This window comes from Pelobates fuscus, chromosome 6 (assembly GCF_036172605.1).
Source record: "Pelobates fuscus isolate aPelFus1 chromosome 6, aPelFus1.pri, whole genome shotgun sequence".
Classification (NCBI taxonomy): domain Eukaryota; kingdom Metazoa; phylum Chordata; class Amphibia; order Anura; family Pelobatidae; genus Pelobates; species Pelobates fuscus.
The window spans coordinates 80,700,079-80,727,113 of NC_086322.1; the positions used below are offsets into that span (position 1 = coordinate 80,700,079).

General features: G+C 44.1%; 1 protein-coding gene across 2 annotated transcripts in view; it reads right to left on the reverse strand.

Annotated features, from left to right (window-relative positions):
• RFC1 (replication factor C subunit 1) overlaps positions 1-27,035 on the reverse strand; it is a 71,476-nt gene that overhangs the window by 1,224 nt on the left and 43,217 nt on the right. Inside the window, exons 14-25 of one of the 2 annotated variants that reach the window (XR_010091248.1) lie at positions 19,193-19,302; positions 15,356-15,470; positions 15,081-15,169; positions 14,206-14,343; positions 13,999-14,094; positions 13,819-13,917; positions 13,293-13,447; positions 13,084-13,201; positions 12,582-12,727; positions 4,403-4,616; positions 1,845-2,039; positions 92-427 (exon numbers count right to left, since the gene is read on the reverse strand). Coding sequence is in view for 1 of the 2 variants with exons in the window: in XM_063457878.1 (XP_063313948.1) it covers positions 338-427; positions 1,845-2,039; positions 4,403-4,616; positions 12,582-12,727; positions 13,084-13,201; positions 13,293-13,447; positions 13,819-13,917; positions 13,999-14,094; positions 14,206-14,343; positions 15,081-15,169; positions 15,356-15,470; positions 19,193-19,302 (1,565 nt within the window). In the remaining variant the exon portion in view is untranslated. Of the gene's footprint in view, positions 428-1,844; positions 2,040-4,402; positions 4,617-12,581; positions 12,728-13,083; positions 13,202-13,292; positions 13,448-13,818; positions 13,918-13,998; positions 14,095-14,205; positions 14,344-15,080; positions 15,170-15,355; positions 15,471-19,192; positions 19,303-27,035 lie in introns of both variants that reach the window. The other variant, XM_063457878.1, reaches the window with a different exon arrangement.

Consider the following 27,035-nt stretch of genomic DNA (forward strand, 5'->3'; position numbering starts at 1 on the left):
AACAAAATCTTTAATATTTGCTATTTACAGAAAGAGAAAAAGAAATTGTAAAACAAGGACAAAAAATTTGACAAAAAAAAAAACAAAACACCACCCCAAACTGCCCAGCAGACTATAGCAGTCCTAAAATGAATGTCTTTTATCCATACTGAGCTTGCAGCAGAAAGAGGAGATCTTTGATAGAAAGTTAAAATGTTGCTTTCCCTGCTTTATACGAGCCTCGGTCCCGCCATCACATGGGTAACCATTAGATGATCTCATTCAGTAACAAGTAATACCAGTGGATTGCGATCAGAGAGTTCCGTTTCAGACCATTCCTACGGAATGAATTCAGGGTTCATTTGGCGGTTTTTCCTTTAGCCTTGCCTTGCTTTTTCCCTCCAGTCTTTTCTGCTTTTGATGCTTTGGTATTCTTTGGCTTTTTTGCCTGTAAATAAACAGGAAACGTTTTGTGTATTGTTTGCTGCTTGCTTTTATCGGCATCAATCTTTTCTTGTTCATTTCTTTATTTATGTTGCACTAGTCACTAGTCTATCCTTTGCACCCCTCCCTCCCAACCTGAAGTGCTTCCCTCTTTGCTCCAAATATGTTACTGTAATTTATGTCATCATTTAGGCTCCTACAGATAAAGCTGTATTCTAACTAGCAGAAACCCTTGGTGCCCTCATAAAATACCGGAGCACATGGAATAAGTTTAGCGGTGCTTTAGAAAGTAGGGGAGTATGATTGGCCGATTTCCCAGAATATGCAACCAGTTAAAGAGACACTATAGACACCCAGACTACTTCAGCTCATTGAAGTTGTCTGGTTGCCCTGTCCCAGGTTCATTAACCCTGCAAAGCTAATTATTGCAGTTTTCAAGAAACTGCAATAATTACCTTCATGGATTAACTCCAGTCACTAGAGGGACTTCCATGACGGACGCTGGACATCCTCACACAATGCATGGGGACGTCCAGCGTCACCCGAATGCCCATAGGATAGCATTGTATAATGCTTTCCTATAGGGAAATCCTGATGCAAGTGTGGCCATTGTCACCCATGAGCGGTGGGGAAGGAGCGAAGACAGACCTGAGCAAGCGCCGAGGGACATTGGCGCTTCTGCACCATGGGTGGGTGGGAGGGGAGATATAGTCCTAGGAAAACAACTTTGTTTTCCTGGCACTATAGTTTCCCTTTAAAGGGAGTTCAATTATCAACTGTATAGTTTTTAACAGCAGAGACTAAGGCCAGCCCCACTAATGTTATTTGTGAAATGTTTTAAAGAAGAACAATCACTATTTCCATGTTTGCTGCGGTGAATTGCAGAGTGGTGCTAAATTAAAATAAATAAAATAAAAACACAACATGCCAAATTTAAACGTTGCTGTACTTGGGCATTGTAGCGTGTATGATGCACCTTCATTCCTGGAACATCTAAAGGAGATATATTGTAAGCGTGCACGTGTGCTTTTCTAAATCAGTTGTGCATGCTCCATACGCATGTCAATACAAAACTTAAACTTACATACTTTGTCTGGCTTTGCCCAGCAAATCATGAAAATAGAAATAAAAGAAAACCTTCCAACAGCTAAGTTTTGTTAGCAATTAGGTTGTGCTAAAATAAAGGCAATTGCAGATCTTTTATGGGGGCCCTGTAACCTTAGCATAACATTACTACATTAGAAAACACTTTGTTTTAGAAATGCAAGTATTTATAACCCAGCAAATATACAACAATCATAACCAAAAACTCTAGTATCAATGGTGGCATTGGGTGTGAGAAAACTCCAAGACAAAAAATACACAACAAACTGGGAAACAAAGCAAGCGAATGTCACATGCTGTATTAATATCACAATTACCTTGATCATTGCATCCGTTTTAATGTCTTCCTCTTTCTCTTCCTCTTTCTCTTCGGTCTGAGACTCCGCTGCCTCCTCATTGTACTCTGGATCTAAAGATGAAGTAGCCTCTCGTTTTGAAGCCTTGACTATTTGGATAGAATAAGGCGTCAGGTGGGTTTCCTTGTTGTAGCCACGGGTAAAGGCAGCTTTAACCTGTGAAAAGAAGTCAAGAAACATTAAACATTGTTCATTTTACTGGGACAGCTATGCTGCTAAGATAGAGAAAGGTCCACTATATATATATATATGTATATATACACACACACACACATCCATCTCTATCCATCTGTATCAAATATAAACATATATTAGAATCTGTATTTTACTTTATTGGGAAGATGATTATATTAAATCGCCATACTGCGAAGTAAAAACATCACAACATGTAATATGAATATTACATTTTGGCAAAGCACGGATCTAAAACCTCAACACAGCGTCATACAGGTCCCAGGCTTCCTGAGGTTGATGGGAGTTACTCTTCCTTGCAGCAGCCACAGTTCAGGAGTGCCGTCATTAATTTGTTCCCTCTTGCTTTGCAGACAAGTCAAATGATGAGTTGGGAAGAAAGATACAGTGTCTCACTGCCCGCAGCACATCACTTGCATTATAGTATAGAGAATGGGAGAGAATTGCAGCCAGGCAGGAGCAAGTGTGTGTATTTAAACATGTCTACACATCTGTAAGTATGTGCCTGCTCTATTTCACTGTGGCTGGAATGGCAAGGAACCAGCACAATCTCTGGCACGGTCAAAGACGACTAAAAACCAACTAAACTAAAAGTCTTTTGTTTTGTTGTTTATTGTAAATCAGAACCACATGACTGAATTTCCACCTAATACGTTACAGCTTTATGTATCTAATGTGTACATAATTACGTTCAAATAAGCCTTAATATTAGAGCTAATGCACCTTTAATGTTAGAGAAAAACCAAGACATGTCCTTGTGTGCCGAGCTGGTGGAAATTACACACTCAGGCATTAGCTGCTATTTGAATGAATTTTGGTAGCTGCAAACAGAAGCTGCTGGGTGGGAATCTAACCCCCAGTACTCTCAGGCAGGGAAGTGAATATTGGGGGCTTCCATTGTGCAATGTCAATCCCACCATGTTGTATAGTTTGTAACACACAGTGTGATGTCACCTACTGAGCAGTTTAGGGTTTGAAAACTTAACTTTTTGTGATCTAGGCATTCTTTTCTGGATCAGCAATCTGGATTCCTGGAAAACTGAACCCGATTCACTTTTGCGCTTTTCTTCACCTTGTTAATCGCTAATCTCAAAAAACAGTTCTGTGTAAATTCCTTTAGGCTGCACACAATCACCATGAGAACTACATATCCCATGCTGATCACCATTAATAAAGCAGATTTTTATTGATTGTGGCAAAACTAACCTCGCCACTGGGTTATGGAGAAGTCTGATTGCCAGCCTCCTGTCTCATGACTATGGCCCCTCTCATCAGCCCATGCTAAACCTAAACCCCATGGCGATCTGACTGTGTTTGTGGCATCTGAGCGCTGTTTGGATATATTGAGCGCTCAGATCCAAGCCATCTGGGGATAGTGAATGTGGAGGTTCTGTTCAGTATGATAAGAATTATGTATTTTTGCTGTTGTTGTGAATAGAGATATTTTCTGTGCCTGGAGATAGTTGGCTTACCACACCCAGTTAAGCCAATTATCTCCAGCATAGAGGACTCTGTGGAACAGGTTTGGGCTGGAAAGCCATGCTTCAGTTGGTCACAAAGGACTTCGACCTAACTTTTAAGCCAATGGAAGGATTTGCCTGATTTTTGAGTATGTTTGTATTTGGAGTATGCCGATTCTGAAAATTTAAGTGAATGTGATGTATACTTTTAAAGTTATAAATATTGTGTAAAACTGTGTATTTTCCTGCCTGTGATAATTATGTTAGCCAATTGTGTTTAGTAATTATATCACAGGCAGAGGGGAGTGTTTGTGTGTAATTGCTGGGAGTGCTTTACAGTAATGTACGTATTTTATTGGTTGTTTTACAAAACCCTCTGGGTGGTACTATGTTTGTAAAATGGGCATAAAAGCAGAGTGTTTTATTAAAAGTTCAGTTCTTCTTCACCCTCAATCTAGAGTCCTGTCTCTTATTGGGGGGAATTGCTATATCACTACAAGGGATTGCTATGCTCTGCATGCTCCCTTGGATAATCACTTCTAAGCTCTTTTAAGAGCTTGTTCCTGTCTTGCTCTCTGAAGGAGTCTACGGTGGTTATGGTGTCGGCTGGAGTGCTTGGAGCCCTCAGGAAGCGCTAGAAGCATCCTTCAACGGAGGTACCCAGTCGGGGTTCCAGGTGACCCGTTACATTGATGACCACCTTTGGGTAGTCCAGCTGCTTTAAACTACATCTCCCAAGATACTCCGCCTTTTCTGAATGCCAGGAGATGTCCACGTCTGAATGAAATATGACAGGACACAGGCAGACTGTACAGTTGTTAATGACACACCATCACTAGTGAATCCTAACATGGATTATCATCATACCTTGGGATCAAGTTTAGAAAAGGGTCCAGGTTTTCCTCCCCAATTGCATATTTCCATAATGTTATCAAAATCTTCTTTCATCAAGTAGTAATTGTCCATCATATCCACCACGTCCTGCACGCCGTCGGCTCCACGCATTGACAGGGGCCTGACCAGTGTGTCTCTCATGTAAGGCAAGTAGTCCAGGTTCAGATCACGCTTGCTTGAATGGGTTCTAAAATGAACACATTGTAAAACAATTAGATAGGTCGTAGAACACAGCTGGCACACACACATATTTAACTACATTTGAGGATATTTATATCATAACAGTTTAAAATTTGTTTAAAAAAATAATCCAGGAAAATAAGATTCACAGAATAATTTTGAGGGGTAGTGACACTTTAGTAGTGCAACTGTGAATGCCCAAGTGTTTAGAAAACTGTGTGGGTCAGGAATGCTCAGTGAGGGATTGTGTGTTGTATTACACCTACTCTGTGGCATTATCTTCTATTTGTAGAGATACAAACAGGGTGGGAACTAAAAGATGAACTGTCTGGAGAAACGAGCACAAGGAGAACATAGGGACCACAAAAGAGATACAGCAAGAAGTAAAGAGAAAAAGAGAGGAAGAAGAAGGACATTTCAGACAAGGGTCAAACAATATCGGCTAGTTAGAACAGTAATGTCACTGCCTTAGAACTAGGAAACTCTGGTTCAGATCCTAGTCAGACCACCATACCAGTAAGTGTCCTTGGTCTAGACAGCAAGTCCTAAACTGTGTGGGCACACAGGGGAGCCGCAAGATATTTTCCCGGTGCTACGATCACAGCACCGGGAACCTTGCCTCCCTCTCCCCTGTCGGCAGTGCAGGACTGGAGTGGAGATCAGAAATCTCACTCTCTGCCTGCTAGCAGTGTAATGCTGCAGCCGGCAGGGGAGGGAGAGAGGACCCTGGGGAGCTCTAACCAGCAGCTGCGCCGGGTTCTCCTCTTGTGAGCTTGAAGCATTGCCGCGGAATGCTCTGAATCTCGTGAGAGTGAACTCTAGCAGCTCCTGAGGCTGTTCACTCTCACCACTTGTACCACCAGTGATTGCAGGAAATCCAGGGTAAGCAGAGAAGGGGGAAATGAAAAGTATTATGTTTATTTAAAAAATAAATTTATATATTCATTAAAACTTTGCCCTCCCACCCAAAACAATCCAAAACTCACCCCATACACAAACACATTAACTCCCCCATACACACATTTCACCTCTCACACGCACGACTGTCCCTATCGAATTAGCACAGTACCCGTAATACACTCGCTTGTAGTTGTTACAGGATTTTTTATACTTTTTTTTTCTGTAACTTTACATAACTGTTACAGTTCTTATCCAGTTGGTACAGTTATCGAACTCGGTATGCCCCATGATGGTGTTATGTTGTCTTGAAGTGCACCTTCCCTTATCCTGTCCTAGGATATTCGCTGCTGTGAATTGCGTATCCAGTGGATGCCCTTGCACCCATAGTGCATCTTACTAATCTAACCTGTCCCATGTGTGGGTCAAGACTCACTGCGTGGTACTATGCTTGCCGTCAATGATTGCAGACTCCATTGAGGTGGTGCATAGCTGCCCCCTCAATCAGCTGATGCGCCTCAATGTGCTGCCTGGGAAGAAGGGAGTGGGGGGAGTGATTGTCAGCTGCAGTGTTCCAGGTACTCCTCGCATGTTCCCAACTTGTGGCAGAGCAGGCCTCCCTTTTTTCTCCTGCACTGGGTCACATGGTTGTCACAGCTGCAATATGTAATTGAATTTTTATTTATTTATTTTTGTTTTGATATATATGTAAATATGTATTATGTGCATGTTTATGGTTCGCCCCTGCTTGGCAAGACTCCCAGTCAAGGCCCTATGTGTCAGTCTGAGGTACCGTGGTGCCTTGACAGGTTGTATAATTGTCCCATTTTATCTCTGCCTCTAAAGTGTCCTTGTTTGGAGCTATATGGTTGTGTGACATGGTTTCATAATCTCAATTTGTAGTAATCCAAGTGTGTAGCGCCTCTCTATTTGGTGGCTGGGGCGTCTTCCCTGCCCATGCTATCAGGGTATTGGCTGTTATCATCTGGAATTTGAGTTTAAAGTGCACTCGGGGTTGCTGTACCATGTCCATGAACAATAGGCATGTTTCTGGTGTTAGACACTGTGGTATCTGCCAGAGTTCCGAGAGATCTTTCTCAACCATCCTCCAGAAGGGTCGGATGGCTGGACATGTCAACCACACATGTAGCATTGTGCCAATGTCAGACTGGCATCGCCAGCACGTGTTGGGGGTGTTCGGGTACATGCACGATAATTTATCTGGCACATAATTCAATCGATAATGCAGTTTCCACAACAGTTTCAAATGCACCGCGCAGGTTGTATTGTGCCTTTGTACCACCCCTGCTCATTCAAGAATGTATATCCTAACTTCTTGTGCCATGCCTCCTTACACCCTGTTCCAAATTATTATGCAAATTCTATTTAAGTGTCACAAAGATTAAATATTTTGTTTTTCAGTTTAACTCATGGATGGCATTGTGTCTCAGGGCTCTTAATCACTGAAAACAATCTCGGACACCTGTGATAATTAGATTGCCAGGTGAGCCCAATTTAAGGAAAAACTACTAAAGTTAGCAGTGCACCATTTTCATGCAATATGGGGAAGAAAAAGGATCTCTCTGCTGCCGAAAAGAGTGAAATAGTTCAATGCCTTGGACGAGGTATGAAAACATTAGGTATTTCACGAAAACTTAAGCGTGATCATCACACTATTAAGAGATTTGTGGCTGATTCAGAGCACAGACGGGTTTGTGCAGATAAAGGCACATTGAGGAAGATTTCTGCCAGATCCATGCATAGGATCAAGAGAGCAGCTGCTAAAATACCATTACATAGCAGCAAACAGATATTTGAAGCTGCTGGTGCCTCTGAAATTCTACGGACATCAAGGTGTAGAGTCCTCCAGAGTCTTGTAACTGTAAATAAACTTTCTATTCAGTCACCACTAACCAATGCTCACAAGCAGAAACGGCTGCATTGGGCAGAAAAATACCTGAAGACTAATTTTCAAACAGTCCTGTTCACTGATGAGTGCCGTGCAACCCTGGATGGTCCAGATGGATGGAGTAATGGATGGTTGGTGGACGGCCACCCTGTTCCAACAAGGCTGCGATGTCAGCAAGGCGGTGGTGGAGTCATGTTTTGGGCCGGAATCATGGGAAGAGAGCTGGTCGGCCACTTTAGGGTCCCCGAAGGTGTAAAGATGACCTCTGCAAAGTATGTGGAGTTTCTGACTCACCACTTTCTTTCCTGGTACAGAAGGAAGAACTATGCTTTCCGTAATAAAATCATCTTCATGCATGACAATGCACCATCTCATGCTGCAGAGAATACCTCTGCATCAATGGCTGCTATGGGGATAAAAGGAGAGAAAGCCATGGTGTGGCCTCCATCGTCCCCTGACCTCAATCCTATTGAGAACCTTTGGAGCATCCTCAAGCAAAAGATCTATGAGGGTGGGAGGCAGTTTACATCAGCAGCTCTGGGAGGCTATTCTGACATCTTGCAAACAAATTCAAGCAAACACTGTCCAAAAACTCACAAGTTCAATGGATGCAAGACTTGTGAAGCTGCTATCAAATAAGGGGTCCTATGTTAAATGTAACGTGACCTGTTAAAATGTTTAAAAAGTTAAAATGTTGTTATAAGTTTGATTGAAATAGCTTTTGATTTCAGTAAATATGCTGCAAACACAACAAATGACAATTTTCAGTTCTTTACAACCTATAAAGTGTTTTGAAACTTACTGTGCGTAATAATTTGGAACAGTGCATTGTAAGTTTTTTGTGTTTAAAAAAAATACTGTTATCATTAGGAGGTTTGTTCAATAAAATTTGAATTGTACTCTTAATAGTTGATAACATGAGAATTATGCTGACTGTTATTTACATCAATTATTTAGGTAAATTAGAAAAATATAATTTGCATAATAATTTGGAACAGGGTGTTTATGATTCTGTGTGTTTTGTGGAGGCGACATTGAGTATGTTGTAGGTAATGGATAGGGTCCTCCTCAGCAGGGAGGTTTACAGACGAACAGAAAGGATGCTTTTAGTGCATCTGTCTTTATCGCCGGGATGCCTATGCTCATGACTTCGGTTTTGGCCATATTCATTTCGTAATATGAATATTTTACATAGTCACTGATCAGACTCAGGAGGTTGGGGAGGGAGACCTGTGGTTGGGATAGTGTAATTACGTCATCATCGGCAAAGAGGTTGGTTTTGTACTCCCTCTCTCCCACTCCGATACCATGTATGGTGTTATTTTGCCTAATCAGTGCAGTCAGATGCTCCAGTGCCATGACATATAGCAATGGCGACAGTGGGAACCCCTGCCGCATGGCGTTGGTTATGTGGAAAGGGTCCAAAACGAACCCTGCATTTAAAACCTGTGCTGCCGGTTTGTGATACAAGGCCCAAACTTAATAAATCCTACTTGGTCTGGGTGTATGACATGGGGCAGAATGCAGCTGAGGCTAGTGGCCAGGATTTTGGCATACAATTTTGCATCCATATTGAGGAGCGAGATAAGACGAAAGTTTTGTGGGTGGGTGGGTGGTTTCCCAGGTTTAGGGAGGGCTAACAGGATTTCTTGGGGCATCTTGCACGAGCTTATGGCTACGTTAAATGTGTCCACAAGGTATGGCACTAATAGACTGCTATATCTCTTGTAACAGCAATTTGAGAAGCCGCCTGGGCCCGGTGCTTTATTTCGTGAGAGAGAGCGAATGGCCAAGTCAACCTCATCCTCTGATAGCTGAGGATAGATCGTGTTGTTGGGTCGGTGACAGTGTGGGCAATAGGATGGGATCCAAATATGTGCCTATGTCAGAACCAGTTGAGTGATATATGTTTTTTCAATACGAATGTTATATAACTTGGAGTAATATTGTGCCAAGACTTTGTCCCCTGTGTGGGAGAGGAGGTGTGCTATTTTTTGAGTAGCAAGCACCTTGCCCACTTTGTTCCCTTGCAGGTGGTAAGTAGTCTTAAGTCTTCTCAGCATGTATCCTGTGTTGTCAATCGCCTGTTGATTAAGCAGTCTGGTAATCTGTGCTATTTGGGTCCGAAGTGCGTCAGACAGGGTGATTTGGTTTTGTCTAATCAGGACATAGAGAGTCTTTTTTCATTGGTCTAGGCTTGGGCACTTTTCTTAAGGTAGGAAGCCCTCCTTATGAGGATGCCCATGGCCACTGCTTTGTGCGCTTGCCTGTGTCTTATTTTCAATAAAATATTGTGACAGTTGTGTCTGTAGGTCCTGAGCAAACTCCGGATCCCACAGGAGAGATCCATTGAGTCTCTAAGGGCTACGCTGTCTAGTGTCGTAAAGTGTCACCGGTGCATGGTCGGCCCACACCCCCAGCCCTAACATACATTGCAAGACCTGGTCTAGGTCTCCTCCCCTCATCAATTCTTGAAAATGAGCTATGGACCGAGGAGAAATAAGTATACTCTCATTCCCCACCATGTTGTACCCTCCAAAGGTCATAAAGATGATGTTCCTGTAATAGTTTTTGTCTCTTTAGGGGATGAGAGCTAGCTCTACTGGATGGGAGAGTTGTGTCTAAAGTGATGTCCATGATGTGGTTGAAATCACCACATATGACCGTTATGCCTGTCTGTATTGTGTAGGATTTTTTTGATAAAGTTTCTCTTGCCAGTGTTTGGGGCATATATGTTGGCTATTGTATATTGGATTTCGTTAAGTGTTCCCAGGATGATGGCATATCTACCCTACTCGTCAAAAAAGTTGGGAGTGTAGCTGGAAGGCTACATGTTTACTAATAAGGATCGAAGCCACTTTGTTTTTTGTGTTGGTGGTGGCATGGAACTGGTGCGGATATTCCCGCTGGAGAATAGTAGGGTGGGAGTCCTTCAGGAAATGCGTGGGAAAATACAGAAAATGTAGTGTAATTTCTGCACTATATCTGAATTTTGCAACCTATTTCTAATAATAATTGTCAGCTTGCTGCATTAGAACACACTCTGATAAATGCTCTCTCTATCCAGTGTAACGGATAATCCCTGCGCATCAAAAATGGATGCCCTTCTCATGTAGGGGAGGGGGGGGGGGAGGAGAGAGGGAAAGTGGAGAGGGAAGGGGATGCCATGTGTATTGGGGGGGGGGAGCCAAATTTCGTTCTTCTCCTGTCTTAAGGCTGTGGTTGTCATTGGGTCCGCAGCCTGAGCATCGGTTAGCCCTGCAAATTTTTCAATGCATCATGTCTCAACTATGTACAATCTTTAAATCTCACTGTTAGCTGTGGACCTCATCCACTAAATTGCCGTCTAACCGTGGCAATATAGCATTGTAACAAGGCACAAATAAAACATTAAACATAGTAATTAGAACTTGCGTTATTTCTACAGCCGTCTGGCTCTCTTCCATTCTGGAGAAAGTCTGCGTGCTTGCCGGTCGACTTCTGGGCTCTCACGCAGTTCCAAACCCCAGCCTCGCAGCACCTTGTAGCCTTTTTCAGGTGTGGCGATCACCGTCGTCTTGCCATTTCTGTGGATCAGCAACTTAACCGGGAATCCCCAGCGGTAAGGCAGATGGTGCTGCGTAGCAGGCCTGTGATGCTGGAGAAGGCCTGTCTCTTCCTGAGTGTGAAGGCCGAAATGTCAGCGAAGAGTGTCCCGTGTTTGGGGCTGGCATGTCTCTGGCATTTCTGTTTGTTCTCAGGATAGCATCTTTGATATGGTATCTCTAGGGACCTCCTCCGGTATAGACTTGGGCTTTTGGACTCTGTCTATGAGTAGCATGTCCATTGGCAAATATGGATGGAGGGCCTTGAATAGGCCTGTTACATGCGCTCGCAGCTCCGCCGGTCCAATGGCTTCCGCGATGCCCCGCAACCGGAGATTATTCCGTCGCCCTCTATCCTCCATATCAGCTAGCCTCGTGTCATACGCATCGAGCTATGCTTTGACGCTTTCCACCTGGGAGACTAAGTCGTTAAACTGTTCTTAAAAAGTTTTACTACTTACTCTGGGAGCGCACTATGGCACTACTGGCACCATAACCACTACAATCTGCTGTAGTGGTTACTGTGTCTGGATTGTTACTTTAAAACATCTACCAGTGCCCCTCCCAAGATTAGGTTCTGGATCTGCGCTTGAACAGCAGCATTTCTGCCGAACAGGGGCCCAGTATACAGTAAGTGAAAAAAGTATTTGATCCCCTGCTGATTTTAAACGTTTGTCCACTGACAAAGGAATGATCAGTCTATCATTTTAATGGTAGATGTTATTCTGTCTCTCACTGTTGAAATACAACAACAACAAAAAATCCAGAAAAACGCATGTCAAAAAAGTTAAATTGATTTGCATGTCAATGAGTGAAATAAATATTTGATCCCCTATCAGCAAGATTTTTGGCTCCCAGGTGTCTTTTATACTGGTAACGAGTTGAGATTAGGAGCAGTGAGGAATCAGCCCAGAACTACAAGGGAAGATCTCAAGGCAGCTGGGACCATAGTCACCAAGAAAACAATTGGTAACCGCGAAGGGCTGAAATCCTGCAGCGCCCACAAGGTCCCCCTGCTCAAGAAAGCACATGTACAGACCCGTCTGAAGTTTGCACATCGTACAAATATCCCCATTCTAAAATTGTAAAGCACAATGAAATTATTGTATTAATGATAACAACAAGAAGAAACCATATGTGAGCTATAGGTAGTAAGAGAAAAGATGAGGTAGAGTATCTAGATGTCAGACAATATGATTTAAAATATACTCCTCTATATTAAGAAAACATGCAAAATAGTTAGATTGAGCATAACATTTAACCCCTTAAGGACACATGACATGTCTGACACGTCATGATTCCCTTTTATTCCAGAAGTTTGGTCGTTAAGGTGTTAATCTGTGCTAGTAGATGTAAAGCTCAGGAAATAAGCTTAAAACAAGGCTTTTCTCCGAGCTGTCAGTCAATGCCTCGGCATGCCAAGTCATTAACTGACAAAAGAGAGCAGAAGAAACTACGCACAGGCGGTCCCTCTGCTCTCCAAAGGACAGTAACCATCAGCACGTGCGCTGTGGTTGCTATGGAAACTCCCTAGCCAATGAGTATATAAAACGGAGTGATGTCAGGTTATCACATCGCTTACCTGAGACACATATGCATAGCAAGTTCCTGAGTAATGCGATCATGCTTGCCAGTCGATGAAAACTTCCCTAACCAGCTTGGGAAGTTGGGAAACTGGGACATGTAACCTTTCATCAGCTCACCGGGCAGGACACTGGCATAGATGGCCTGTACAGAAACAATAAGAGGGATGTGTAAAACCCTGTCGTCTAAGTCTACTTATTTTACAACTCTTTTTATTCAAGGTGATAAAAATAAATGTGTTCAAACTGGCATTACAAATTAATGGTTAGGAGAAAAATCTGATTGCCTTTAGAACGTCACTTTATTCCTCTACAATAAGAGTTCCTGGAAAGCTTCAGCTTGATGTATTCCTTCTAGCTTTATGTCACGATATTAAAAGGTTTGGAAAAATACGTAACCACCAACGAGAAGCCTAACATGTTAATACGCCAACACAATAGTTTGATAATTTCACAATAAGATCGAAATGGGCTCCACTAATTATTTAAATCTATATTTACCTGTGTTGGCAGAAGGCTCCAGGTCTGCTTACTGCGGATCACCCGATCAACAAGGTCACCATCACAAATACTATCAGCTGCTTTGCTCATGAGAAGTAAATGCTTTTTCATGTTTCCACTGAATCCAGAAAAAAAAAAAAAGGAATATTGATTAGGAGGCACGATGGTGCATGAGGGATATGAAAAAGCCATGTGAAATCAGTACTGACCCAGCGGCAGCAGGCTTCATATGGACATAGTTCTCCTGCACGAAAAGAGGTGCTAGAGAATAGTCGTGAAAGAACAGGTCTGATTTGTCAATAAGGGTCATGTGAGCAGTTTCCTCTCCACAGCCAAATACTTTGCGGACAACATCAAACGGACCCTGCCAATATAGGAGATCACCATGAAAAGACATGCATTGTGACACTGGTTACACCAAGAACAACAGATTACAAGGTTTCACTCAGATTTTCTCTGAACACATGACATGTGTGACAGGTCATGATTCCCTTTTATTCCAGAAGTTTGGTCTTAAAGGGGTTAAACAGGTACCCGGGGACATGAGAAATGAAAGGTACAAAGCATGAGGCACCAGCAGAAGTTATGGAAACCTCAAAGTATTTTATACACTATGTATCATTGCTGGTTCCTTGAAGAATGCTGCATAATCCAGTAACCAAAGGATCCACTCATGATGTATCTAGGTAACGTGCTAGTATGTACAAAAGAGTATACAGGCTAATTTTTTCTTACCATTTTAATGTCCTTTTTAGCGTTGTTGGCATTGGTCTTGGCCTCATCGTAGGACATAGATTTATTGCTAGCAGACCACATACTGAGATTGTGCAATACCTGAGGAAAGAACGCATTAATATAGGAAGACCAGATAAATTACTGCAGCAATAGAAAAGATTCAAAGACACAGTATCTTACCTGTCGGATATCCTGGTTTGCACCAAGGATGATCTCATTCATGGCTGGTGGTGGGATTTTTAATCCTTCCTTAAATGCCACAGACATCATTGCACCCTGCATTATACAAACCATAGTAAGAAAATATATAACCAAGTCAATAAAATTATGGCAACTTAAAAGATACAAAATATATTAACTACCTTCACACATCCAAAAAACACTCACCTTAATCTGTTCCAACCTTGGCCTCTGGAATCTGAGATCAAAGCAGTAGTTTGCCAACGATCGGATTTTAGGATGATTCCGGTCATTACACATACAGATGATCGGTATCTTGGAATTTTTTATCAAACCAATTAACTCCTGCGTTGAAGGGAAGACAAAATGAAAAATGCCTCTTAAGAGCCACCAGCACTCTCCTAAGGTATTTTCAGCTAAAGTAGCACTCATAGAAACAGAGAGATAGAATGTGACAGCAGATGAGAACCATTCTGCCCATCTAGTCTGCCCAATTTTCTAAATACTTTCATTAGTCCCTGGCCTTATCTTATAGTTAGGATAGCCTTATACCTATCCCATGCATGCCTAAACTCTTTCCCTGTGTTAACCTCAACGCATTATAATCACTAAAGTTAATTGTAGCTGCTTGAAGCCTATCGAAACCCTTTGATTAACTGCTTGCTTACAACATTGTGATATTGGAGCCAAATGAGGAGTATTTTTAGTGCTGAATGAACTGTTATCATAGCCTCAATGCACCATAACCACTACAGTCAGCTGTAGTGCTTAGAGAGAGCCCCAATAATTAAAAATAAGCACATAAATCGGGGCTGCCCAACAGGTAGATCCCCAGATGTTGTACAACTACAACTCCCATGATGCTTTTTAAATTGTAAATGCATTCTAAAGGCATGCAAAGCATCATGGGAGTTGTAGTTCTACAACATCTGGTGATCTACCTGTTGGGCAGCCCTGACATAAATATTATGTGAATCAGGGTAAAGATCTATGCGGCAAACGACATTGTCAGAAAGCAGATCCCATCTTTTTTTTTGCCCATTGCTAGTGTATTTGGTGCGAATAACACATTAATAGTTTACCTGTACTCCTCCTCGGTCTTCATTTCCTGACATTCCGTCTACTTCATCCATGATCAAGGCATGTTTGACGCTTACAGATTTGGATGCACCTACGAAGACCATAAAATCATTAAGCAAACATTGGCTCAATATGTACCTTTGGTCCAATTCATGCAAGTAAAATCATTTTACAATGCGGGTAACCTGGTCACAAAGGTGAATCCAGGTCAGTTTGCTTAAATAACACAATTCCCCCCCCACCGACCCCCCCCCCCCAAAAAAAAAACACTTCATACCAGAATAAAAGCCTTTGATGCTGGTGTTATTCAACGACTCTGCAACCATCTCTTTCATGCAGTTTTTACTACGAGAGTCACTGGCGTTCAGTTCCACATAGCTGTAGCCCAGCTCCTGAGTAAAAAAATAAAAAACAGATGCAATCAGTTATTTTTCTAATACTAAAGCTTATCGTCATGCTCTGCTAAGTGCATCTAATGATCAATTAAACCCAAATGATGTTCCACAGCGAGCAACTGCTGCGGCGGAGTGTGACTTATTAACAAATGAAGATGGCGTGACAAAAGAGCAAGTGTGGTTTAATCACTAAACAGTGATATTGTGTAAGGGTTAATCGTTCCAGAATTTAAATGCAGTAACATCTAATGAATTCAGTTACAGCAGCCCGGGGACATACACCAACATATTTACTGCGGAATATAAACCTTACATCATGCACACCTTGAGGGTCATTTATATTGTATTTTCAAAAAATACCCATCCTTTGTCTGGCTATACATGATAGGAGTTTTTCCAAACAATAGCTATCCAAGGAAAGGATTTGCATTCCCAAACTTTCAGATCAGCGAATCTGTGTAAATCAGACCTGTCAAAGTTCACAATCTGCTACTGTCCAAATTTTACATCAAATCTGTCTGATTTATAACAGCAGCTGCCACAAACTGCTGGTCAGCAACGGAGATCACTCTGAAACAGTCACGAGCAGGATACTGTATGCTCAGACTGAACACGCATAGCAGATACCATTACCGTCTGATTGACCTGGCAGGGTATCACATAGTAAAAGACCATCAAAGTAATAAACAGAGCAATACAATAAAGGTCACAGAGCATCCAGGAGAAATATCCTGGCATACAAATACAAAGAAAACGGACTGAGCATAATGAGCCCACCAGGAGAGTAAATGGAGGTGTCGGAAAGAGAATAAGCAAGGGAAATGTGGGGACCAAGTACCAACACAGGTCTCTGCAATAACAACTGTGAAAGAAGTTAGAGGCAATGCTAAATAAAGGGTGTGCTAAAGGAGGTAGTGCTGGACCTTTGGTGATATCTATCACCATTGTATCAGTAAAATAGACACTATAGTCATAGATACAACTCCAGCCAGGGTCGGTGCAAGGATTTTTGCAAAAAAAAAAAATTGCCGCCCCCCCCATATGCTCTGCCATATGGGCCAACGCCAGTCTTCACAAAGTGTATTTTATCTGAAAAGACAGTGTGTTTACATTAAAAAGCCTACAGGCACAGGCTATAGACACCAGAACCACTACATTATGCTGTAGTGCTTCTGGTGACTATAGTATCCATTTAATGTGAGGTAAATTAGAGATTAGTGCCACTAATAATATATTAGATTGCCTACTTACCACCAGATGAGGACAAGAGGCTGATGAGGGGCTCAGTCTGGCTCCACAGGTCTGGTGTAGAAGAGGCTCTCTGGAGACTGTTTTTAACAGTGCTCACAACAATTAACGATCAGGAAGCAGCTCCATTTTTAGAGCCCCTTACACAGCTCAAGGTCTGGGCCCCCAGGGCTTGACCGTGAGTATGCCTACAATGCCCACCCATAAATACCTACATGGCCCACCCATGAGTTCTCTCACAGGAAGTGGAGTGTATGTGTGTAGGGGATGTTTTATGTGTTATTGTAGAGGATGCAATGTGTGTGTGTTCTTATAGAATGTAGTGTATATGGATACCAATTTGTGTAAGGGATGTAGTGTGTTTATAGGGGATGCAGTGTGTGTTTGCGTGTAAGGAATGCATTGTATGTTTCTGTGTGTGTTTGCGTGTAAGGAATGCATTGTATGTTTCTGTGTGTGAGTGTGTGTGTGTGTGTGTGTGTAAGGGGTGCAAGGTGTGTTTCTGTGAATGTAATTGAATGCAGTGTGTGTATGTAAGGGGTGCATTGATTGTGTAAGAGATGCATTTTGTTTCTGTGTGTAAGAGAATGAGTGTTTGTGTGAACGTAAGGGATGCATTGTGTGTTTCGGGTGTGTCTGTGTGTGAGTAGGAATGCATTGTATGTTTCTGTGTGTGTGTGTGTGTGTGTGTGTGTGTGTGTGTGTGTGTGTGTGTGTGTGTGTATATAGTGTAAAAGAGAGGGTTTGAGGGGTAGGATAGGGACTGAGAGGGGAGCAGCTTTTTATTTTTTTTTAAAACATTTTCATAGTGCTCTCCCCTCCTGTCAATTATTGATGTCCCCTTCCCTCCTGTCCCTCCATGTTCTCCCCTTCTGTCCCTTAGTGCTCTCCCCCTTGGCCCCCTGTCCTCTGCAGTCCCCCCCTTGGTGGTCTTCTCACTCCCCTCTCTCACCCTTAGTGGTCCTCCCTCTCCCAAACCCCTTAGTGGTAATCTCCCCCCCTCCCCCCCCCCTTAGTGGTCCTTACCCTCCTCCCCTCTCCTTAGTGGTCCTCCCTCCTTCCCCCCCTTAGTAGTCATCCCTCTCCCAAACCTCGTAATGGTCCTTAACCCCCCCCCCCCACTCCCTCCCCCCCGCTCCCCTAGTGGTCCTTACTCCCTCCCCCCCCCCCCCGCTCCCCTAGTGGTCCTTACTCCCTCCCCCCCCCCCCCCGCTCCCCTAGTGGTCCTTACTCCCTCCCCCCCCGCTCCCCTAGTGGTCCTTACTCCCCCCCCCCCGCTCCCCTAGTGGTCCTTACTCCCCCCCCCACTCCCCTAGTGGTCTTTACTCACCCCCGCACTCCCCTAGTGGTCCTTACTCCCCCCCCACTCCCCTAGTGGTCTTTACTCCCCCCCTCTCCCCTAACGATCCTTACTCCCCCCCCTCTCCCCTAACGATCCTTGCTCCCCCCCTCTCCCCTAACGATCCTTGCTCCCCCCCTCTCCCCTAACGATCCTTGCTCCCCCCCTCTCCCCTAACGGTCCTTGCTCCCCCCCTCTCCCCTAACGGTCCTTGCTCCTCCCCTCTCCCCTAACGGTCCTTACTCCCCCCTCCCCCAACGGTCCTTACTCCCCCCTCCCCTAACGGTCCTTACTCCCCCCCCCTCCCCTAACGGTCCTTGCTCAACCCCCTCCCCTAATGGTCCTTGCTCAACCCCCTCCCCCCCCCCTAATGGTCCTTACCCTCCTCTTCCTTCCTGCCTATGTAGCTTGGCCAGGCGGCGTGGAACAGGAACTTCTGTTTCCTGTACCCGGCCGCCGGCGGACTGAAGGGAAGTGCACACTGAGTGAGCACTTCCTGTCATTCCGCCAGCAGCCGGGTACAGGAAACAGAGGTTCCTGTCCCGCGCCGCCCGGCCACGCTACATTGAGAGACCGGCAGGAAGGAGCGCTCGGCGCCTCCCTCCTGCCGGTCACTCAAACCCGGCCCGCCCTCCATACAGCAGTGCTGCGCCGCCTGGGGCTTGCCAAAGCGCTCAGGCGGCGCAGCATGAGGAGCCACAGCGGGGACTCCGGGCACAGGGATCCGGCCCCCCTGCTAAGGTGCGCCCTAGGCGGCTGCCTAGGTCGCCTTACAGGTGGCGCCGGCCCTGACTCCAGCTTAATGTTGGGGTTCTGGTGTCTATAGCCTGTCCCTGCTGGCTGAGCAATGTAAGCCATGCCTTTTCACCTACTGAGAGACAAAGGGATACAATGCTTCTGACGGTATCAAAATGTGTGGTTTAATTCCATAATAAAAAGAGCAAACAAATCTTCCAGTGGTGATTATTATAAATGAACATACCATTAATTGGTAATATGAAAAAAAAAAAAAAAAAAATATATATATATATATATATATATATATCTGTTGGACCTGGAACAGAGCAAACATATCCCTTGGTCTAAGGCATTCACTGCAGTGGAAATTGCTAGGGTCTATGCAACTACTTACCTCACAGACAAGGACGGCTGTAGTCGTTTTGCCTACACCTGGTGGACCAGACAGCAAGGCTGCTTTAAAAGAGGATCCATCATCTTTACCTCCAAATTTGTTAAATTTAGCTAAAAGCAAAAAAAAAAAAAAAAAAGGGGAAAATTGTTTTAAAGGAAACAAAAATGGGAAAAATGAGAGCAAAAAGAAAGCCAAAAGAATTTACAGCACTAGAACAGGATAACTGACTACATTCATTGTTCATCTGCAACAGGTTTTGAAATATATTAGGAAGGGTATCCCTTCGTACTACATTATGAATAAAATGGTTTGTTTTGTTTTTGAAACTATATGGAGCAAATTACAGCAATTCATCATAAGACATTCATTTAGCTAATAAATTGTTTAATTAAAAGAAAATTCTGAGCCCCTAAACCACTAGATCTCAGTGCAATGGTTAAGGCACCACAAAGCTGTGGGTGCAGTTCCACCATTTTTTGTCACTGGTTGACTTAATCTAGCAGCCAAAACCCTCTGACACAGACGTGACAAAAAGGGATTTAAATTTCCTCATCAATCAGTACATTGGCCGTGGTTTACTTTGCACGGAAATCTGGCTTGTCCTCATCTTACCGTGGGATGGCGCTGCTTGGAGTGCAGTTGTGCTGCTTGGAGTGTTTCTTCAAAGGTTTTTGTACGTGTTCCAGAAAAATATACCGTATATACTCGAGTATAAGCCGACCCGAATATAAGCCGAGGCCCCTAATTTTACCCCAAAAAACTGGGAAAACTTATTGACTCGAGTATAAGACTAGGGTGGGAAATGCAGCAGCTACTGGTAAATTTCTAAATAAAATTAGATCCTAAAAAAATTATATTAATTGAATATTTATTTACAGTGTGTGTATATAATGAATGCAGTGTGTGCGTATGAGTGCAGTGCGTGTATGAGTGCAGTGCGTGTATGAGTGCAGTGCGTGTATGAGTGCAGTGCGTGTATGAGTGCAGTGCGTGTGCGTATATATTAATTGAATATATATTTCCAGTGTGTGTATAGAATGAATGCAGTGTGTGTGTGTGAGTGCAGTGTGTGTGTGTGAGTGCAGTGTGTGTGTGTGAGTGCAGTGTGTGTGTGAGTGCAATGTGTGTGTGAGTGCAGTGTGTGTGTGTGAGTGCAGTGTGTGTGTGTGAGTGTGAGTGCAGTGTGTGTGTGTGTGAGTGCAGTGTGTGTGTGTGTGAGTGCAGTGTGTGTGTGTGTGTGAGTGCAGTGTGTGTGTGTGTGTGAGTGCAGTGTGTGTGTGTGTGAGTGCAGTGTGTGTGTGTGTGAGTGCAGTGTGTGTGTGTGTGAGTGCGTGTATATGAATGAAGTGTGAGTGTGTGTGAGTGCAGTGTGTGTATATGAATGAAGTGTGAGTGTGTGTGATGCAGTGTGTGTTTGTGTATGTGTTGGTGGGGGTGGGCATTTCATATATTATTAATTATTATTTTTTTTTATTTTTTTATATTATTATTTAATTATTATTTTTAAATTTTTTTTATATTATTATTTTTTTTTTGTATTATTTAATTATTATTATTATTATTATTATTATTATTATTTTTTATAATCCATAATACAGACAGGGGGGAGAGGGGGGCTGGCAGAGCTGTACTTACCTTTCCTGCAGCTCCTGTCAGCTCCCTCCTCCTCCGCGCGGTCTGTGCAGCTCCCTCTGTGTCAGGATCGGGACAGGGATCCAACACGCAGAGTACAAACAGTAGCCAGATACGTATACCGGACCTTAGAATGGCCGGACTAACGTAAGTAGTACAGTATAGAATGGTCAAAGACAAGCCGAGGTCGAGGGTAACAGAAGACAGGTAAGCGAGAGACAAGCCGAATCAAGGGTAACAGAGATAAGCAGAGTAAGGTAAACAAGCCGGGTCAAAACCAAAAGGGATAATAGAATACACAAGCACTGAGTGACTAGAACAAGCTAGAACCACGACAGGGCAATGAGCTAATGAAAGAAGCTCTGTTAAATACCCTGTTCAGAGCAGTAACCACGCCCCCAAGACGTCCTGATTGGTCCTGCAGCCATTGACTGACAGGTTGTTCCGGGGGAGTGTCCTGATGACTACTTCCTGCCTAGATGCTGTAAAAGGCAGTCACTCCCTCGCGGCCGGCCTAGCATGACCGGATAGACCGCGGGGAAGGGAGCCATCAGACCGTCTGGATGGAGGAACAGCTAAGTCTCTACCTCTTTCGGAGGTAGAGACCACAGGTACCCTGACAGTACCCCCCCTCTCAGATACGCCCACCGGGCGGAATGAACCGGGACGAGATGGGAAGCGAGAGTGATACGCCCTGCGGAGACGGGGAGCATGAACATCCTCCTGAGGTACCCAACTCCTCTCCTCAGGACCATATCCCTTCCAATCAACCAGATATTGTACTCTCCCCCGGGAGATTCGAGAATCAATAATAGAGTTAACCTCATACTCCTCCTGACCCTCCACCTGAACGGGGCGAGGAGGGGCTATTGTGGAGGAAAATCTGTTACATATGAGTGGTTTCAGCAATGAAACGTGAAACGAGTTCGGGATGCGTAAGGTATTAGGAAGAGCTAAACGATACGCAACTGGATTGATACGGGTCAGCACCCTGTAGGGACCAATATAACGAGGAGCGAACTTCATGGAGGGCACTTTTAAACGGATGTTCCTCGTGCTCAGCCATACCCTATCACCTGGAACAAAGACCGGAGCCGCCCTTCTACGTTTATCAGCGTGTTTCTTGACCAACATAGAGTTGTGCACAAGGATTTGTCGAGTTTGATCCCACAACTTCCTCAAATTGGCAACATGAACATCAACCGACGGCACCCCCTGGGAAGGGGAATCCGAAGGAAGAATAGACGGATGAAAACCATAATTCATGAAGAAGGGGCTTGAATGAGTAGAATCGCAAACGAGATTGTTGTGTGCAAACTCCGCCCAAGGAATCAAACCGACCCAATCGTCCTGGTGTTCAGAAACAAAGCATCGTAAATATTGTTCAATTTTCTGGTTGGTACGTTCAGCAGCTCCGTTAGACTGAGGATGATAGGCAGAAGAAAAGTTTAATTTAATACCAAGTTGAGAGCAGAAGGACCTCCAAAAGCGGGAAACAAATTGGGAGCCTCTGTCCGATACAATTTGAGAGGGTATCCCATGTAGGCGAAAAATCTCCTTAGCGAATATCTCTGCCAATTCGGGAGAAGACGGGAGTTTAGGCAGGGGAATGAAGTGTGCCATCTTAGTAAACCTGTCAACCACGGTGAGGATAACAGTCTGTCTTTTAGAGATAGGTAGATCGACAATAAAGTCCATGGCCAAACAGGACCATGGTTTTTCTGGAACCTCCAAGGGTTGCAGGAATCCACATGGAAGCGTATGGGGTTGTTTGGTTTTAGTACAAACTTCACATGCAGCGATGAACTCCTCAATGTCCCTCCGTAAAGCAGGCCACCAGAAGTCCTTAGAGATCAACGCGTAAGTTTTGCGGATACCAGGATGTCCCGCCATCTTGCTATTATGTAAACACTGTAAAAGTTCCAGTTGAAGAGCAGGAGGAACGAAATGACGGCCCGCAGGAGTCTGTTTAGGTGCTAGATGTTGCAACTTAATGATCTCGGCCAGTAATGGAGAATGAATCCTGAGATTCGTATTAGCAATGATATTGCATTTCGGAACTATAGAAGAAAGAACTGGTTCAGGTACAGTAGAAGGTTCATATTGGCGAGATAATGCATCGGCTTTAGAGTTTTTAGAACCAGGTCTGTAAGTCAGTACATAATTGAAGTGAGTCAGGAATAAGGACCAACGAGCTTGTCTAGAGGATAAGCGCTTAGCCTCCCCAATATAGGACAAGTTTTTGTGGTCCGTCAAAATCGTAATAGGGTGTAGGGTCCCCTCCAACAAATGTCTCCACTCCTTTAAGGCTTTAATGACTGCTAACAGTTCCCTTTCCCCGATGTCATATCTGCTCTCAGGCCCAGAAAATTTCTTAGAGAAGAAACCACAAGGGTGTAACGGTTTATCCACCCCTAACCTTTGAGACAGAACAGCCCCAACTGCTGTCTCAGAGGCATCGACCTCGAGCAAGAAAGGCAGAGTCGTATCAGGATGGACTAGAATGGGAGCCGAGGCAAAAAGTTCCTTGAGAGTCTTGAAAGCACCCAGAGCTTCCTTAGACCAGAACTTAGTATCAGCCCCTTGTTTGGTCATATTGGTAATAGGCGCAATGATAGAGGAGTATCCTTTAATGAAGCGCCTATAGTAGTTGGAAAAACCAATAAACCTTTGGATAGCCTTGAGTCCTTTGGGCAAGGGCCAGTCTAAAATAGATTGAAGTTTTACAGGATCCATTTTAAAACCCTCCCCAGAAATCACGTATCCAAGAAAGTCTACCTGAGACTGATCAAAACTGCACTTCTCCAATTTGCAATATAGACCATGTTGCAGCAGCTTGTGTAATACCTTTCTGACCTGTCTATGGTGAGTCTCAATCTCCTTAGAGTGTATTAGTATGTCGTCCAGGTAAACAATAACACAATCATGCTGAAACTCCCTAAGTACCTCATTAATCAAATCTTGAAATACTGCAGGAGCATTGCATAGTCCAAATGGCATAACAGTGTATTCGTAATGGCCATACCGGGTATTGAATGCCGTCATCCACTCGTGACCTTGCTGGATTCTCACCAAATTGTAAGCCCCTCTGAGATCTAACTTGGTGAAGATTTTGGAGCCCTTAAGACGATCAAATAACTCGGTAATCAGTGGGATAGGATAGGCATTTCTGACAGTTATTTTATTCAAGCCTCGGTAATCGATACAAGGTCTCAGCGTGCCATCCTTCTTCTTAATGAAAAAGAACCCAGCCCCGGCCGGAGAAGAAGACCTCCTGATGAATCCCTTTTCTAAATTCTCCCGAATATACTCCTCTAGAACCGAGTTTTCCTGAACAGACAAAGGATATACATGGCCCCTCGGAGGCATAGTGCCGGGTAGAAGCTTAATCTTACAGTCAAATGACCTGTGTGGAGGCAAAGAATCGGCATTCTTCTTGTCAAACACTGCCCTTAAGTCTAGGTAAAGGTCTGGTATTTGTCTTTCTGTGGACTGAGTAGGATTCTCCGGTATGTTAATATTAGCTAATGGAGAAACCTTGCACAAACACCGATCCTGGCAGCCCTGGCCCCACGAGAGTATCTCTCCTAACTCCCAATCGATAATAGGGTTATGTTTTTTCAACCATGGGTACCCCAGAACTATGGGAACGGAAGGAGACGAAATGAGCAGAAGAGATAAATTCTCCACGTGTAGGATACCCACATTTAAATTAATGGGTATGGTCTCACGAAAGATAACAGGGTCTAGTAGTGGTCTACCATCTATGGCCTCAACGGCCAAAGGTGTCTCCCTTAGCTGGGATGGGAAATTGTTCTTACTAGCAAAGGCTTGGTCGATAAAATTCTCAGCAGCACCGGAATCTATCAATGCCATAGCCCTTACTACTTCCTTCCCCCAAGTTAAGGAAACTGGTAGCAGAAGCCTGTGATCTTTATATTCAGGAGTAGAGGACAAAATAGAAACACCCAAGGCCTGTCCTCTAGAGAGACTTAGGTGCGAGCGTTTCCCGGGCGGTTAGAACAGTTCGAGAGTAAATGACCCTTGGCTCCACAATACATACACAAACCCTCTCTTCTCCTGTGCTGTCTTTCCTCCTCAGAGAGGCGGGTATACCCTATCTGCATAGGTTCAGTAAGCAAAGATATCGTGGAGTCAGGACTTGGAACAGCGGGAGCTAACCTAAAAGAAGGTCTCTGGTTCCCCTCTCGAGTGTTCTGTCTCTCTCTTAGACGTTCATCTATACGAGAGATGAACGAAATTAAATCCTCTAAATTCTCAGGGAGTTCTCTGGTAGCAACCTCATCAAGGATTACATCAGATAGGCCATTCAAAAATACATCCATATACGCCTGCTCATTCCACTTGATTTCTGCCGCCAGAGACCTGAACTCTAGTGCATAATCCACCAGTGTTCGGTTCTCCTGTCTCAGGCGCAACAGTAATCTGGCTGCATTAACCTTTCTACCTGGAGGGTCAAATGTTCTTCTAAAAGCAGCTACAAATGCGTTATAGTTATAAACTAATGGATTATCGTTCTCCCATAGTGGGTTGGCCCATCTCAGAGCTTTCTCAATGAGTAGGGTGATAATAAATCCTACTTTTGCCCTATCTGTAGGATAAGAGCGAGGTTGCAATTCAAAGTGGATACTAATTTGGTTTAAAAAACCACGACACTTCTCAGGAGCCCCACCATAGCGTACTGGGGGGGTAATGTGAGAAGAAGCACCCACTGTGGCTACCTCTAGACCTGAACCGACAGGAGAAACAGGGGTATTACGTATCTCCTCTGGTGGTTTATTGGCACAAGCTAATAGAGCCTGTAGCGCAAGCGCCATCTGATCCATTCTGTGATCCATGGCCTCAAACCTAGGATCAGGAGCAGCCAGCTGACTGTTTGTACTTGCAGGATCCATTGGCCCTGTCGTAATGTCAGGATCGGGACAGGGATCCAACACGCAGAGTACAAACAGTAGCCAGATACGTATACCGGACCTTAGAATGGCCGGACTAACGTAAGTAGTACAGTATAGAATGGTCAAAGACAAGCCGAGGTCGAGGGTAACAGAAGACAGGTAAGCGAGAGACAAGCCGAATCAAGGGTAACAGAGATAAGCAGAGTAAGGTAAACAAGCCGGGTCAAAACCAAAAGGGATAATAGAATACACAAGCACTGAGTGACTAGAACAAGCTAGAACCACGACAGGGCAATGAGCTAATGAAAGAAGCTCTGTTAAATACCCTGTTCAGAGCAGTAACCACGCCCCCAAGACGTCCTGATTGGTCCTGCAGCCATTGACTGACAGGTTGTTCCGGGGGAGTGTCCTGATGACTACTTCCTGCCTAGATGCTGTAAAAGGCAGTCACTCCCTCGCGGCCGGCCTAGCATGACCGGATAGACCGCGGGGAAGGGAGCCATCAGACCGTCTGGATGGAGGAACAGCTAAGTCTCTACCTCTTTCGGAGGTAGAGACCACAGGTACCCTGACACTCTGTCAGCTCCCAGTGTAAGTCTCGCGAGAGCCGGTGCTCTCGCGAGACTTACACTGGGAGCTGACCGAGGTGCTGCGCGGAGGAGGAGAGAGCTGACAGGAGCTGCAGGAAAGGTAAGTACAGCTCTGCCAGCCCCCCTCTCCCCCCTGTCTGTATTATGGCAATGCAAATTGCCATAATACAGACTATGACTCGAGTATAAGCCGAGTTGGGGTTTTTCAGCACAAAAAATGTGCTGAAAAACTCGGCTTATACTCGAGTATATACGGTATGTATTTTTCGCACCCTCACCTGCTTGAACCTGTGACACAAGGCTGGATGATCTAATGCGGATTACACCAAATTCTGACAAATTGCATGTCCCAGCAAAATCAAGATTTGTCAGAACAGGCAATGTTTTTCCAGTCCACTGCTGCTCAGTTGTGGTGCTTTTATTCCCACTGTACCTTAATAGTTTCCTGTTTTTAGCAGACAGGAGCAGAACCTAGTATGGACTTCTGCTGCTGTAGCTCATCCACTTCAGGGTTTGACGTGCTGTGCTTTCAGAGATGCACTTCTGCTTAAGTATGTGTATGTCCGGTTTTATTTTGCACCACTCTCTTTGTGCATGAAAATCCCAGTTTTCAGTCTGAAATACTCAAATCACCACTTGTAGCACCAATAATGATTTCACGATAAGTCACTTAGAACATACTTATCCCCCATTATGGTGTTTGGT